Here is a 17,615-nt window from a genome sequence, read left to right on the forward strand (position 1 = left end):
TTTAATCCAGTGCTCTTCCTCACTGATACAGTTAAAATACACCCTTATGGGAGACAAGATTATTAATGCAAAACAGATTAATTCAGGAAATAAATAAAAAACTTTAAAGCAGATACGATAATCACTGTGTTAAATTATTAGTAATTTCCAAATTATTTCAATACATATAGCTGGAATAAATGAATCATGAAGGATAATCAAATCAGCTCGCGGTTTTCCTCATTACGCATAACCCATTAAATCGAACAACGCGAGAGAGATATCAAGCCGACATTATCATTTCCTCCTTTCATCACCACCGTCAACCATCAAATGAAAATTAGCATTAAAAATTCAAATTTTTTTCGATGAGAACGAAAGGGTTGACTGACGGGGTCGAAGGTCAGCGATGCACCGGCCGGTGCGAATATTTGTCCCAGCGCTAGCCTGCGAGCGAGCGAGCGGTACCAAAGGAGGGAGAGGGGCGGGTACCAGCGCGCAGGGTGGAGGGGACCGGGTCTGCATTGGGGGGGACTTGTTAGTGGCAAAAGAGCGCGTTCGCTTTAGTTGGTAACGTGAACGGCTCACGACTGGACAGGACCACTCGAACCCGCTCGGTTTTGCGAAAGAACTGCTGCACTTGTCACAACTTGAACCACAACCCCCTGAACTCGAACACGAGAGATTTTTGTCGCAAATAATTTCAGTGCAATTAGTGAGTGTCGGTTCGGTGTGTTGACAGGAGGGGTACAGAGAGAGAGAGAACGGCACGCCGATGCCCTCCGAGCGGAGCACAGAGTGAGTTTTCGACCCTTGGACGCAGGCCACCCTCTTCGCTCTCACCCTGGCAACCTCGACGGCCGCTACCACGACGCACTTCTCGGCGCAGCACATGTTATTACACGAGGAACAGCCGTTGGACTTCTCGGTGCAAGGCGCCATGAAGAAGAAGGTCAAACCCTACAAGGTCACCAGCTCGCCGGACGGTGTGACCAGCGCCCCGCACCACCTGCACCACCACCACCACAACAACAACAACAACACCACGCCGCCGCACCTTCGCCACCTGCAGCGGCACCTCCAGCACCACCAGTTGTCCGTGTTGGCCGCCGCCGCCGGCACCCCCGGACGCGGTGTCCACTCGTGCAGTTCCTCCAGCTCGGACGATGACAATGGCCCGGGCTCGTCGTCATCCCCCAGAGACCAGATGATTGGTGAGTACAACCAAATTTCAAAATTGTTTTTTGACTTACAAAAATTGTGCTAAATTGTTTTAAAATAGAAAAAAAACGTAAAATCATAAAAATGACCGGAAAAATATTTATAAAGTCTTCCAGCAGTTTCGCTCAGTTTCTGAATCCAATACATTAAAATTCTTCTCTAAGAAACAAAATGTTAAATATTTATTTAAAAATAAAATATTTAGTTTTGTTTTTATCATCTAAACGTTCAAATTTTGATTAAAAAATTAAAATCAATTTCTGTTTCTGCAACTTTTACCGAACATAGTAAATTTTTATAACATATAATAATTTTTAAAGGAAGAACCGTGCAATCGTCCCAGGATAATACCATTTAATATTTTTTTCTAATAAAATCAAGTAAATTAAAAAGAACAAAATATATCAATTTATTTCAATTTCCATAAAATGGGCCTCAAAATAGGAGAATAAAAGGTACGATATTCAAAAAGATATTAACAATTTACCCTCATCTCAATTTGTTCCTTTTTCCTATTTGTATTTTTTTTTCATTTTTATGAAATTTTGGAAATGATAAATGATGACACTTGACAATCAGAGAGAAAATCAGTGGCTATTGTGCGATGCGAACCTAAAAAATGGTCACTCTACTTTGCCGGTCGCAAACAAAGAATTACCATCTTTTTGGCCCTGACCAGCGGCGTTTCACCTCGGAAAATCTTCAAAGCGGCGGCGGCGGGTGCACAGCAAGCTGCCGCTAGCCAAGTGCATTCAGCGTGCCAGTTGTAAAAATCTCACTTTTGTTGCATTTTGCTCCGCACATGGTCCGAAAAGACATGAATTATCGCCGGTTCTTCTCTCTCTCTCTCTCTCCCATTTGAATGCGACGCCGCGGTAATCATGCCCACGGCATAGCTCCGATTTCACAAAAACGGTGCGAGAAGGACGGCAAATTTCTTTTGAGAGTTTGTTATGGTTAAGCCGCGCCTCGCAGAGGGGTTCTTTTTTACATAAAAAGGACATCGGCGTTCTATTTATTATAGATACAGACCTGTGGAGCAAAATGCGAGGGTGCTATGAATATTTTTAAAAGCAGCCACTAAAGAAGAAAAAGAAGAAAAAGCTGCATCAGTTGCAGCCGCTTAGGGGAGGATATTTTTCTGAGAATAAATAAGGATTTGGAGTTTGGTGGCAAATTACGGTTTAAGAAAAGATCAGCTGGAAAATTGAAATCTCTATAAACTGCATTTTTCACGCAAAACTCTTTTTCGATCACAATCTCATCATCGCTACTTTTTCTTTAATTTTATTCCCTCTCTTTTTTTCTCCTTGCATATTTTAAACCTCTAACGAGCTCCAGATTAATTATTTCTTCGCCGAACCAACCAAGTCTGAATTTTAATATGCAGAGAATGTTAAGTCGGCGGTATTTTTAATGAGTTTTCTACACAATTCGTGTATATGTTCGGACGGGGCAACAAAAGAGAGAGGATTCCAGATCTTTGTCACATATATGCAGACCTCGGCTGCATTTTTTGTTGCATTCGCCGCGCGCCACGAACTTGCACACACAGATATAATTAACCCAGTAAAGCGATGTGTGAGCTCTCGTGTTTTCGCGCCTTGCCTTTGTTTAATTAATTAGCGCACAAAAATCGGCACACAGACGGACTACAAAAAATATATTTAACGCCAGCAAACACCCACGAAATTGACAACTAACCAAAACATATCAAGTTGGAGGTGCTGTACTTTTTTAAATTGAAATCAATAAGTTTTATAAAACCGTTTATTTGGTTTAAATGTATAGTTTAAGATTTAATTTTTTGAATCTTAGAAAATATGAAGAAAAACAACAAGATTGGTTTTTTGAGAAAACCGTGAAAACAATCCAGTTTTTTTGATAAATTTTTGCAACTATCAATTTTATTCCAAGAAAAAGCAATATTTTTTAAAATGTGCTAAACTAATATGAACTTAAGTAGAAAAACATTAAATTCATATGTATAATATTATTTCAAATAAACAAAATGATTTTTAGAAATTTTCCTTGATTTTGGAATCTATATGTTTGCTACATCTTTATGTAAATTTGGAGTTATGAGCGCGTTGAAATCTCTGCCTTTAAAATCACGCCCCCAGCTTAAAACGCGCTTGGTTTGACTCTCTTGTGTTTTGTAACTCTATAGCTTGGAAAAAAATGCAAGCAGCGAAGCAAAATTTTCACCTCTCCCTAACATTGAACTGTGTTAACAAAACGGGGAGCAAATGTGCTCCCGATTCAATTAACGCCTCAATTTAAGAGCTCTGGCTGCACGCGTACAATACACTGCACGTTAACAGTTCAAATTGAAATAGAAAAATAAATAATATTCCAGCCAAGTAAAGCGTTTGTATTTTCTAAGCGAAGGAGGTTCAGCTCCCCAAATCGTCTTGTAATTTATATAAAAGAGCGGCAGCGCCAAACTCTGACACATTTGACAATGGCGGTGTGAAGACAATAAATGTGTGTCGCATTCAGCCGCCTGCAATAAAAGCAGCAATTTTTGGCAGTAAAGGAAAATTTCGGGCTCGTGCTGCGGATGCTTAATTGAAACATTTCAGAGTTTGTGTGCAGCAGCAATAATGGCCGCGTGCTTGACCTCGCTTCTGAGCAATTACAACACACATAGGGGATGCGAGCTACGAAATTGTATTATTTCATTTGAATGGGTGCGGGAGGCAGATGACCACTGGTCAACAGCCGCGAGCACACCTGCGCTTAACAGCCCCACACCGAAACGACCACAATGCTCTATAATATTTTATTTCCGCGATGCCACGCGTTCAATTTGAAATCTGAATGCATCTGCCCCAAACTACAAGTTTAATTCATTTTCCACCTATGAAATTTGACAGCATTTTCGAAAAACTCTTGCACACATTTTACTGTGGAAGAAAAGTATATTTACTAATTAAAATTCTACATTTTTACTCTAGAATTCAGTCATGCTGGTGAATTTTTAATTTGATTTTCACCGTTTAGCCAATTCAGATTTACAATATTTTTTAAACTATTTATAGTTAATTTTATATAAGTTGTTAATTATCATTAATTTATATTTTGCTTCATTTATAGATTTTGTTTCGAGTTATATATATTTTTAAATTAATAAACATACATTAATGAAATTACAATAAAATCTTATTTCCGCGTTATGTAATTTTTTTAAATGTTTTTTTAATGAAAAGTTTTCAATAAATTTTAAAAAACACATCAATTTAAAAGTTTGATTTGATTTAAAATGTGAAAGTTCCATAATATTTGGCACTGCCCCTTGTATACGTTTGTTAATTATTCAAGACTTTTTCAAATGATGAAAGAACAGTCAAATTGAAAAGAATTTAAAGATGCAGATGGAATCTTATAGGAAGTTTCACTAAAATGCCAAATTCTTTCATCAGCATGCAAGAGACCACCTCTGCGAAAATTCATGAAATAAGCCGTTGCATTCCATTTTTTGGCTGAAACATTCGGAATAAAAATTCCCAGATCTTTGTCAGCCGTCCCCTAATTAGCTGCATATCAGGGAGGAACTTGCGGTGGTCAGCCAGCGTTAGTTTTTAATATTTTTTTTTCTTCGTGTAAAAATAAGTGCCCTGCTGCTATGCAATATATTTTGTATATGTCGGCGCCGCCGCCGCTTCCCTCTCGCGATAAAATCACTCAGCTCGCACTACACATACGCACACGCTTTTTTATTATCATTATTATTACAACGTTGGTATGATTCGAGTGTGCTGCTTTCGATTGTGATCTATCCAAGCTCTACAGGAGGCCCGAATATGAAACTAATATGTCGGGAGATATTAGAGCAGCGGCCGCTTTTTTATAAACGCGCGAGCAGCCTCGGGGCCATCAGCGGCCGGCATTATTCCGCCTGGTATTAGCCAGTGTGTGTGTGTATCTATTATTATTTCGTAACAACATTATACACATTGTGCTGTGAGTTGCGTCCAAACGTGGAAAGGGTTGATTAGCCATCTATCCTCAAGACAGGCGCTACTGGTGTTGGACAAAATAGCTTGTAAAATTGCACACCACCTCCGGGGACGCTGCTCGATTAGCAAAAATTATACACAGAGATGAAGCAAATAAGAACAAAGTTACTTTTGCTGAAATCAATTTAAAATTGGCGTGACGGGTAAAATTAATTTTGAAATCGAATTTAAATTTCCATCAATTAATCAGCAAAGAAGTCATCAATTCTGAAACTGCGATGTTTATGTGAGCAAGAAAGAAATCTCTATTCTTTTAAAATTAAATTTTTTAAATTTCTTTTTCCAAAGAAAACTTTGTTTAGAGCCAAGTGCATTCCAACTGGTAAGAGTGAATAAATAAAATATTCAATTAAAGTCTCCTTGCTCAAACATGGTGCGGAGGAAACCGGAAACAAATGCTTACTTAATTGCAAAATACGAATTATAATGCGCTCCTTCTCCTGCAGTCTTGCAATTAGCTGATAAGTTAGCACTGCATAAATTATGACCGTCCGGGACAGGTGTAATTAGAATAATAAAATCCAAATATTAATTTGCTCTCTTGTGTATAATTATTATCATAATTCCATTTGCCGACGGTTTCGTTAGTTTTTTGTTCAAGAGTAATAAAAACAAGCAAGAGCGCATTTGGAATGAAATTGCAAATGAGTTTGATGATAATTCAGAGCAACAATGGCTGCTCCCTTATATATTATTACAAAATTTGGTTACATTTGCTTTGCTGATTTCCGTGCAATTTCGAAACATTCATCTTTTCTCTGGAGGCCCCCTCTGCCGAAACTTTTCGCTCGGCAGCGATAAACGCTCCGCTTTTATTATAATTCTCTGGGAGCGAATGCATAATCGTGTGTGCACCTGTTTTCCGTAGACGATTATCATCAAATATATGAATTAATGCTAGAGAGATAGAGCAGAGAAAGAGTAGCATCGCACTGAGAGAGAGCGCGCGCATATCATTAGATATGCACGGCTCCGAAACCAAAAAGCTCAACGTATAATTTGACTATAAACAGCAGATATTATAATTTATTATAATTCTATAAGCGCTCGCCTCCGACCGAATTATATTAAATTATAACAGCAGCCATACGAAAAATTTTGATGAAATTAATTCAAAAGAGATTGCTCATTAAAAACATTTTTGGGCGCTTTCCGTATAATTTCTATATTAAATTTGAATATATATTCCAAAAAAAAAAAAAAATTAGACAAATTACAGCAAAGTCACCTCTGACTGAAGAACTTCATCTCATTACTCTTCTGTAAGATTCTTTTCTGTTGCATGCATATATAAACCTATGAGATAATTACTCCGGTGGGCCACCTTAATGCTAATTGAGACTAATTTGGGGAGCTGCAGCGCGATAATCAAAAGAGATGCCTCCTGATGATAATTACTTTCGTATGAATCATCATTTTTTATTTAACACCCGCCGCGGAGTTGAATTATTAAAATGAACCTAAACATAAACTCATGGTGCTCATTTGATATTCATCTTGCCGGTGGTCGAAAAAATTCTCTGCTCTTGATGTGAAAAACATTTGTTTACAACGCACCGCGAAAAATGCAACTCTCCTTTTATTTAAAACTGCATTTTGAACATTTTCACTATATCCAGAGTTGTATTCGTTTCTTCCTGCTATAGCCCTCGTTGGAATGTTGAATACGTCAGAGCCGATTTTCAAGAGAAGCTAAAAGCTTTTTTAATTGCCACGCCACCTTAATTATATAACACTTCTTCTTCTCCTACACCGCCGTGATATAATATGCATGCATGCCGAATGAGCAGAGCAGAAATGAATTTTCGTGGGTAAAAAGCGTCACTTTGCTATGATTACTCTCGGCACATCCTGTGTTTTTGTGTCTCTTTATCTCGCTGTTAATAATTTTTCACCGAAAAACTACTGAAATCGTATTCAACAATCTGAATTTTGCGCCTGGCTAATTTGTATTGTAATTTATATATAAAATGAGAAACTTTGATCCGCCTCCACTGCATGGTTTTTTGTAACTCGTTTCCCTCCAAACGTGACAATTTTTATTATAATACAGACCCGCGTGCCACGGCCGAAAAGTGGCGATTTTATCACCAAATTTCCTCTCTTCTGTCGCGGCACATGCGATGAATTTCCTCCTTTTTTGTTCAAATGTCCGTTTTTCGTCCGTCCGGTGATTTTAGTTCAACAATGCGGTAATTTTGTCTAAAAAAATTTACGCACTTTGCTAGGCTAATGACTTTGAAGATTAAAATCTGCTCTCTCGGAGACGAAAAATAAAAAATTAACAGCGAAAAATATACAAAAAAGAAGTCCTGATGCAAAATGAATGAGCCTGGAAAAGAGGAAGTTATTAATAGCCACAACATCTCACATGAGAGATTCCGGCTCGGTATGAATGGGAATCATACACATAATTCATAAAAACAAGACCTTGGCGATTTAAATGCTAATACTGTCTTTGTTGTTTCCTCTCTGCGACTCGTCTCTAAGCCGGGCTCTCTCGAATTTTTATCACGCTGATTAGCATTTCATTAAAAATTAAATTTAAATTTCGCAGTTTAATGACGACCGCATGCATGTGCACATACATAACATTCTAGCTGGCATTTCATTCATATCATCCGGCCGCTAATTATAAAAGCGCGAAATATCATCACCGCGCCGAGCGCAGACAATGGGCTGTGTACGTTGGTGCTCAATTAAGGTTAATTAATCTACTTCGTGTTTCTACGCGCGCACTACTGCAAAATTTTTGTCACTCGCGAGCACATTAGAAATAAAGTATAATTACACTTTTCGTCACCGTCTCGGTTTGGATTTATTTTTTATGTGCGAATATTTTTTCCTTGTAAATTTGCAACGCTCTCATTAATTCAGATGAGTATAGCTTTCTTTTTGCGATTTTTTATCCTCGCTTTGCGCGAATCTACATTAATATCGAATTAAACGCGCTTTTCATTAATTTGAATAGAGCTGCAGGAAGCGACAAATTATCCCTTCATTATTCACAGCTCCGGTGGAAAAACCAAGCGAGCCGAACCGAGTGGCGCTCTTGTTTTTTTTAATATGTATAAGTAGCAGTTGTGTATGACAATGAGAGACAATAATTTGAATATAATTCACGCACTTCTGAGTGCATACGAAAATTATGCTCACGATGGCATTCACGGCAGGTGAGAACCGTGAAATGATAATAATAACAATATAATGATGCTCTTTTCCGACTGCAAGAGTGAGCCGGCTAACCAAAAGTGTGTGCTATAGCTGTGAATGCGCGTGTTTATGAAGGGGTTATAGCTCAGGTACGCAGATAATAGGCTCGTGGGCAGCTAGGGAGACGAGCATCATTTTCGGCATCAGAAACCTCTGCTTTTTCACAAGTTTTAGCAGATATCAAAATAATCTACACAATATTTTTGAAAGTTTTATTGGATGGTGCCCTAATATTAACAAAGTGATATTATTAATAATTCACCGCAATAACGGGGCAAGCATGTTTTGCCACTTTGCCAGATAACAATGTAATTTTTCATTTTGTTGTTATTTAAATGAGTAGTCACTTGATTAACATATATGTTTTTTGTAATTACATGCAATTTCATGTAAACTGAATGCATGTAATTATCAAGATGCAAAATTTTTAGAATCAAGCATAGTTTGAGCATCAAGAAGTTGGGATTTATAAGTAAACTTAATGCAAAACAGTAAAAACTGGCAGCCACGACAAACAACAACTTTGCGTCATTGCTGCTGCGTATCGAGGTCCGAAATCTGGTGTTGTTTATGGTGATGGGAAAAAGCGCAGCATGTTAAATTTCGCACAAAACCTGGCGCTGCCGAGGCGAAATGCTGCATGCTGCTGGAGAAAACTCCGCTTGTCAGTCAAATGACCGTTCTTGCATCGATAATCACTCAGAATTCATTATACACACAAAAAGCCGCTTTATTTCAGCATCTCTCGCGCAGCGCCGCTTTTTGTCAATTAAATACAGTTGCGTTTTATTCGCAGCAATTTGTGACGCCGCGCCGTGGCCTTTCATTCTGCTCTCTCATTATTTTACTCTCCAAGGCAATCGAAACTACCTGAAACACACAGCTGATTTATTTACAGGAAAACCTTTTTTGCAGTCTCGGAGCTTGGAGAATAAATTCTGTTGCAGTCCTCATCGATTGCAAATTTAAATTCACACGACGTCGAGTGCTTTTGAATAACAAATCGCGGCGAATCTCATTTGAATACTAATCGTGAGCAACTAGCCCCGCCAAAAGGCTGCTCGCCGATCGCCAAAATCTAATCAGATCGTGGAAATTTCACGAATTTTAAATTTATGCAACCGCGCGTTGAAATTCCCGCGGTAGGCGCCTCGATTATTTCTCCTAAACATCTCCATCATTTTTGGAATTTACGACCGCGAGAAAGATGCTCTGCACATGTATTGAGAGAGATGCTTGAATTATTATTTGTTAGGCTTGGTTTAGAATAAAATAATAACCATAATAACTTACAAATCGGGCTTCTCGGCAGTAGTTATTTAGAATTATTATATCCAAACAGCCGCATTTTTGGCTACCATTCAAGCCCGGTCACGACTACAGGATCCCTCTAATTATTTTGATAGATTATTTTAATAGCAAGTCATGCGTGAACTACCCCTTTGAGAAAGTAACGCGATGAGGGTGTTCCGGCCGCGCTCTTTTGTACGAGCAGCGTTCGATTTCACGCCTTTCGCGCGACCATTATATAAAAAAGTTTTAGAAAAATCTCAACCTTACGGTTAATTATGTACGGCTCCCTCGCTTCGATGATTCCAGCCGATTGTGCCTGGAAAAGTCTGCTTTTCGTTATAAATGATCTTCTTTAGTCAAATTTCATGCGTGAGATTCATCTTTGGCCCAAATATCCGCTTCAATAACAACAAAACGAGAGAGTTTGTCGACGAGTCGTGGCTTGGATGAAAAAAAAATCCTATTTATAACGGCCGAGCAGCGCAGATCCACTATCATACAGTTTAATTTCTCGTGCAAATAACTTGTCTCTTTTTATCTCGCGTTTCAAACTGTTAATCAAGGGGCAAAAAATAAGCAGTGAAAAGTTGCCAGTCGTGCGATTTAATTCGTCGTGATTTTATAGAATTTTGTCCGAGGTTAATTGATTAATTTTGCTCGCAATTAAGAGATAAAAAAAAACACGAGCAAACAATGGCCTGCTTTTTGATGGCGAAACGACAAGAAATTCCTGCTTTTTAAAATATAATTAAATGCAGAGAGAATTCCGATTGTGGTGCATCACAATTTAAATATTTATCCAGCTTTTGTGCAGACTACAAAAAAGCAGAGAGAGGAGATTATCATCACACAGTACATATGCCTTCAGCTTCTTCTAATTTATACCACTTGACAAACAATATAAATGTTGAGATGCCGCCCGATAAGGAATTAATTCTTCTTCTTTACGTGTCAAAATTTCCAACAGGCCTTCTTTTGCTCTGTCACTGGCTGCACTAGTCCTCTGCTCTCTCGCTGGCCTTGAAACCGACCAACAATCGTTAAAAAGAGCAGCGGGGATGTTTTCGGCCCGGGCAATATTCGAGCCCCTAATTACTCTCGCTTGCACGCCGTGACCCTTTTTAGCCCCGGAACTGACGCCAGCGCAGCCACATGTGATTTTGCTCAACAGGTTTGCCTTCATCCCTCTCTGGGAGATGCCAAGAAAGATGCGCGACCGGCCGGCGACCCCATGACGCCGGCCGGATATGGTAAAATATCGTGAAAAATAATATACCACCCCCTGCAAACATAAAAAAGATGCAGGGGAGGAAAAATAAGCTGCATACCAAAAGCATGACCCTCTTCTTGTATGCAAGCATGTCGATTTTGAGACGAACACAAGTTGTGGCGCCGAGATGCTTTGTCTAAATTTTTTTCGTCGCCACCAGCTTTCTCCTTGTAGGTCCGTGTCCGAGTACTTAGGGGTGGTTTTCGGCGCGTTTGAATTCAGCCGACTGGCGCCACTGCCATTTGTTGTGCTTGCTTCACAGGTATGCGAAGGCACAGGTATATGTAATTTGGTGCGGAGGCCCTGATGCGATTTTAATGCTGCAGCCTCCTAGCTGGAAGAAAAACATATTTTCCATGTAAAAAATATAAACCATATACCTGCGACGCCGCGACCTTTCAGTCCCTCTCTCTATTTTTAGAGGGAAAATGCAGGCAATCAGCTCTTCAGTTCAAAAGAAGCCGAACTTTACTTCTTTTTCAACCGGAAAAGCCCGCGGCGAAATCTGCAGTTTGGACCATCGGCGCACTGGAGCGAGGAGAGAGATTAATTATTATTTGTTGTAGAAGAAAAGGAGAGGGGGGGGGGGACGGCGCGCTCATCTCAGGCAATTAAAGTGATCCGACGGAGAAAATAATTTACATGCGAAAGAAACCTTTGAACTATTAAAACGATTAATTTATGAAACAATAATGAGCCGTTGCCATGCCCGAGCATATGATTTTTTTGCACCTACCCATATAATAACAACCTGCTCATGCTCGGGTCGGTAATTAATTTTTTCATAATTACCTGCCGTGCTCGACGAGCACAGCATTTGTTTTGGCGTAATTGCGATTTGGCAACGTTACTTTTATTTTATTTTTCCGCGAAAAATCTTTGAGCGCGGTGTGTGCGCTTGACATTAATAATGACGCGGCGGTGATCAAAATAATTGAGAGATTCGATACTTGAGTCACGATTTTCGGCACCATTGAATAGCCGCCGGCGCTGCATCGTAATGTCGTAGTTGTTATGCGGCTAGAGAGAGATTTTTATTATTATTCCCGCGCTGATATATCCCTCAAGTGCGGCCGAGTGGAAAAGCGAGGAATATAAGCTGCAGAGTTTTGTCTCCCGCGCGGCCCCCCAAATGCAGGCGGAGGCGGCGTCCAGTCTTTGTAGTTTTTGCCAATTTATTCAGTGCTAACCCTTTTTGAAGTTGGTGTGCGCGCCGCCCCGCCAACAAAAGCGCCTCAATTCAATGCGATGAGCAACGGATACTTAAGCTTTTTCCTCTTCCTTTTCTCAAAAGATATAGAAATTCTTTCTATATCTTTCTGTACAAAATGAGAGAGCAATTGCGCTTCAAGTATGAAATTGAATTTCACATTTTGTGCAAACAGAAAACTGTCGATCCAGATTATGGAGACATGGGACTAAATTATTAACTCTGGAAAAAATTTTAAATAAAAAGCTACAATTTTTTATCTTTTTAATTTAAAAATATTTTTAAATTAGTATTTTTACAGCCTTTATTTTTATTACTTAATTTTAGTAAAATATAATTAATTATTGTTTATTTTTATTAAATTCATATGAATTATATGATATAGAAAAAGAAATTAAATGAAACTTTATAAGTAAAAAATTTATTAAAAAATATTTATCAAAAACTATAAATTTTTTTTCAATCAACCTTGATATTGTACAAATGAAATAATATTTAAAATATAATCTAACAATGGTGTGTCGTCTTTTGGTTGGATTTGAGTTCATTACAAATTGTAAATTTTCTAATAAATCTTTAATGGAATCTCGTTTCCAATCATGACACCGTATAATGTTTTTACCGATTTTCTGCTCCATAAAATCCATTTGATTGATTCTGAAGCAAAACGCTCAAAAGTTTTCATCCCCTTTGCGCTCACCTCCTGGCGCCGAGAATCCTCCCCAGCTTGCGATATATCTTTTCTAGTTTTTTCTCTCTCCTTTTATCCTCGGAATTGTAAAAATAATATCCGAGACGCGCCAAACGTATGTTATTTGTGCGCTCGCCGAGGCATTTCATCCCTCTCTTGAAACCCATCTCGCATAACCCACCCACTAAACCCACCTTTCCAGCATCCCGCGCAAATACCTCGATTTTTCTACCCCTTCGCCGCGGCAGTTCCTTTTCTTTTGTGTAAAATGAAAACACCCCCGTTTTGTACACTCGATCTGCTCTCGCAGCCCTGCTTTGAAGGGAACAAAAATTTATTTTGCGTCTAATCACAGCCGCAGCTAACGCGTCTCTCTCATTCATTGTCGTCTCTTTTTTTATTATTCCTCTTTTTTTTACAACACTCTCGATTTTTAATTGCCTTCCGGTCTCCGCAGATGCAAGGTCATACCTTTGAAAAAGAAGCTGCTCTCTCGATCCGCGCCAGGTACATTACACACACACACGTCTCGTCACGGGTGTTATTGTGTGAGCTGCTCATCATCAGAGAAGTTCTCGACTCCTGCTGTTAATTAACTGAAAAAGGTGCGAGAGCGCGTTCTGATTAATCGGAGCTTCTGCACGGATTCCAACGTGCACAAGGCTAGAAAAGAATGAAACACTGAAGAGAGAAACGCCGAAAGCACGCATGTGAGGAAGGGTTTTCCTGTTATTCAAATTTGGAATTATAATTATGCATAATAACACTTAATTACACGGATATTAAAATATAGAAAAGGTTTCAAATTGGGAGCAGACGGAGAGATGCTAGAAAATATAATTTCCATATTTAATTTCAAACAGATCTCTTCTACTTTTGGAGAAAAATTACACTATGATATTTTGAAATGGTGCCCGAATTTGAAAATAATTGGTGAGCCAATTTTCCTGATGGCCGCAAAATTATTTTTGACGGCGGATCCCACTTGCGGATTATTGAGATGAAAAGTGGCTCTTTTTCATTTATATTATGCAAAAATTCAACGCGTTTATTATAATTCGCGGTAGCTCTCGCCAAATGTATAAAAAAGGAGCCCCGCTAAAGCCACATTTAGTTCTGGGAAAACGAAAAATATGCATGGAGGGGCGTGCAGATTAAATAATTCCAGGCACAACCTCATCATCAAGAAGTTAAAATGTCGCCGCGTGCACGCTGGATTTATATATTGACAGCATTTTTCAACTGACATCATGAGCCGAGAGAGAACACGGTCAGGTTTGAAATGAAGAGAGAGAGAAAGGAAGGAAGGGCTATCGACCTTTGCGAGCGCGTCCTGCATATTTGCGCCATTCTAAACAGCAGTCAAATCGAAGAGAATTAACGTTGCGGTCAAATGCATTTGTATGAAAATGCGTATTCAAATGATGGAGGATAATTTGATGAAATTGGAGTGGAAGCAGCGATGAGGTCACTCTCTGTGATACACCTCGTGGGGGCCCACCTATCACGGCAAGAATGCGTTAAACACATGCATATACACATCCTTGCCGCGGGCCAGATTCGCGGTAGCACACTCTCGGCCGAAAGAATGGGAAAAAAAGAAAGAGCATCTGCACCATCATCATCATCATCTCCGGAGAGAGAAAAAGAAGCCACAGGAGCTTCTCCTCTCACACTTCTTCTTATTTAAATTGGATCAAAAATCATCACACAAAAGCCGAGGAATAAAAAAAAAATATCATAGGCGTGTTTTCTCTCCTGTCAGCAGCATAGGATATAGTTTTGGGAGTTTGTTTATTATGGGAAAATTTATAACGCCTCGGACGCGTGCGTTCTGTTTTAAATTTTAATTTATGAGAACAAAATATATATTTCTGAACGGTTTGCATGTCTGGCGCTGATTTGGATCGGGCAAAAAATTCTGCATTGCTAATTACTCATGGCTGAGCATGACCGTCCAGGTGCGCGCCTGCTCTTTTATATTATAAGAGAGAGCGCTTTATGAGAATCGGAGATTTAATAATTTGATAATGGAAATGATTATTATTAACGTGCAGAGATTTTCGAGAGAGAAAGAGCATTACATACAGAAGAAGTGTATAATAATTGGCTGTAGTAGGGCGTGGCCTGGTGTAATAAAAATTAGATGAAAAACCTTTGGAAAGCAGCAGGGCACACTCTCTTAGTCTCGTTCTCACGACTCGCTCCTCTAATTTAATATTGGAGAAAAGATAATTTATACAAAGTCAATTAAAATAAAAATGATATATTTAAACGCACCAAACCTCGGAGAGAATTTAAATTAAAGAAGCCGAGCGTTTATAATTAATATAAATTAGAACCCTTTCTGTATTATTTGGTAACGGGAAAAACCTCGTTTTGAATATTCAAAGCAGCGGCAAAAAGCCGAGCTAATTCTTCTCCTCCGCGCGGCATTTCATCATCTTCCAGGTAAAACAATCACACGCGGGCAGACCTAATGAGAAAGTGGCAATTAGGCGGTCATAAAGGCGGGCACGGAGAAAAAAAACTGTGCAGCACAGGTGAGTGATGTTAGGATTTCCATAATGTGTCATCGCGCAGCAGGAAAAAATTGACCCGTCTCGCAGGCGCTACTTAATTATACCCGAGAGCGGCTCCTTTTTAAAATGTTTTTAGCCCCGGCCCTAAAATTTTGGTTGCGTTGGCGGGAGCTCCTCTTTGTTCTCTCCCTTGGGTATAACATAAACCGGGGGGTTGTTCAACCCTCATTTTTTATACTAAACTTTTAAATTAACACCAAACTTGCCGCCGGCAAAATTAACAAAAAATATTATTCCAACCGCCGACGGATTTTTGCCAAGAAAATAAATAATTGAATACATATCCCTCTTGTATTCGTATACCTGTGCAGTTTTTAATTAAAAAAGGAGCGCACGTATATGTGGGGGTGCCGCGCCGAAAAGGAGAGGAGAAAAATTAGGAGCATTTTTCATGTGAAAAACGACCATTTATCATTTCAACGCCAGGGTGGGAAAAAATAGGAATAGTAAGGTGGGCAAGCACTTGAAATTAATGTAAATGAAGCTGCATCGTACATCAAAATGACAATCGTGCAGAGAGAGTAATTGTGTGTATAAATTTTTTGAAAGTACTTTATTTAGTAAGAGGTGTTAAAAATTATAGAAAGACTTTGCAACTCAAAATTTGCGTATAGATGTTTATTTATTTTTTCTCTCTCTCTCTCTCTCTGCATGAATTTAATGATGATGGCGCGGCTTCTGATGAAAATATTTAATGCGATGACAGCCGGAATAAATTTCGCATAAATCTCTTTGCTGATGCTGCGCCGGCCAGAATGATGAACGGCGCCTATTTGGCCCATTCAAAAGCCGTAAAGGGAGATTTACGGCCTCTCCCGGCTCGGCCAAATACACGCACTACCGGATTTTAATTGAAGAGGAATCCGATTTTTCTCTCTAATTTATATAATATATCGACTGCTGAGGAGAGAAGCACGATCAAAATTTTATACTCTGCGGCTCCTCATTGTCGGCGGGAGAAGGCTGAATGTGCAATAAAACATGGGATGCCACTATAAAGAGGCTGCATAATATAATTTTCATTCAAAATAAAACACAAAGTAGTGTTTTTATTCCGACTGCATTTATACGAAACGCATCTCTCGCGGTCTCGATTATCGTGTGCGATTACACAAAGAGGAAATACTATAAGCCTTTCAACTAAATCGAGTGTCGCCCGCAATTGTACTTTTACCCTTAAAAATATCGCGAGTCTCAATCTCGACTGCATATACAATACCGTCTGCATATAAAAGAGAGGATGGGAACCGATTCGGAATACCGCGAGCACGTGCTCAGCAGAAAAAGGTCTTTGTATATATTCCTCTCTCAACATACATATAAAATAATCGAATGTAAATTTCGAGTGCGAGAGAGATTCAATTTGCCAGACAGAGGGCAGTTAATTTTATTTCGCCGGCTGATCTTTTCTTGTTTCTAATTTATGGGCTCAATTTTTAATTTCCACAGCGCGCGAGAATAAAAATAATTCTTCTTTTCTTGTATTCATTCTGTCTCGGTCGGAATTGTAAAGAAAAAAGCAGCTGAGAAAGAGAGCGTAGGTAGGTTTTATGGACTAAATAATTGGTCATGTCAACACTAATCTAAAATCAATTGGAAACAAACAACCGGCGCGACCAATTATATTACCTTTTGCATATAAAACGAAACGCAATATTATTAGCCAAATAGAGAGAGAGACACACACAAGAGAGAGAATAAGATCCGGTTCCATTATTTTATCACTGCTCAGGCGATGAATTGGTTCGGTCTGAGAAATTCGCAGCGCCCGAATAAACATAAAGCATATTTTATTTTCTCGAGCGGCTTCGAGAGAGGCTGGAAAAAGATTGGCTGGAGATTGTGGCGCGAGAGTTTGGATGTAGCATTGCAATAACACTCAAGGCCGTTTGATTTTGCTCTCTTAAAATAATAATAAATGATTAACATGCTCTCGGCTGAAGTTTCGCAGAGAAAAAATAAACGTGAAATTTTTCCTTGCTGCGAAGACCGCTCTCCCTGATAAAATCGTTTAAAAGGGTATATAGAGAGGCGAGCGCAATTTGTACCCGAGAAGAGACAAATAAAGACGTGCGTGTCAATTGCGCGCGGCGCATTATCAAAAAATATAAAATGCTGCTCTGGGTCGTGGGAG

The 17,615-nt window shown here is 39.1% G+C and overlaps 1 protein-coding gene across 3 annotated transcripts in view; it reads left to right on the forward strand.

Annotated features, from left to right (window-relative positions):
• The first annotated feature begins 541 nt into the window (after nucleotides 1-541).
• LOC132193646 (POU domain protein 2-like) overlaps nucleotides 542-17,615 on the forward strand; it is a 55,900-nt gene continuing 38,826 nt past the window's right edge. For all 3 annotated transcript variants that reach the window (XM_059614438.1, XM_059614456.1, XM_059614447.1), the window contains exon 1: nucleotides 542-1,193. In XM_059614438.1, the coding sequence (XP_059470421.1) occupies nucleotides 872-1,193 (322 nt within the window). In that variant the 5' untranslated portion in view covers nucleotides 542-871. The remainder of the gene's footprint in view (nucleotides 1,194-17,615) is intronic.

The sequence above is a fragment of the Neocloeon triangulifer genome, unplaced genomic scaffold, assembly GCF_031216515.1.
Source record: "Neocloeon triangulifer isolate White Clay Creek 2 clone unplaced genomic scaffold, ASM3121651v1 ptg000001l, whole genome shotgun sequence".
Lineage (NCBI taxonomy): Eukaryota > Metazoa > Arthropoda > Insecta > Ephemeroptera > Baetidae > Neocloeon > Neocloeon triangulifer.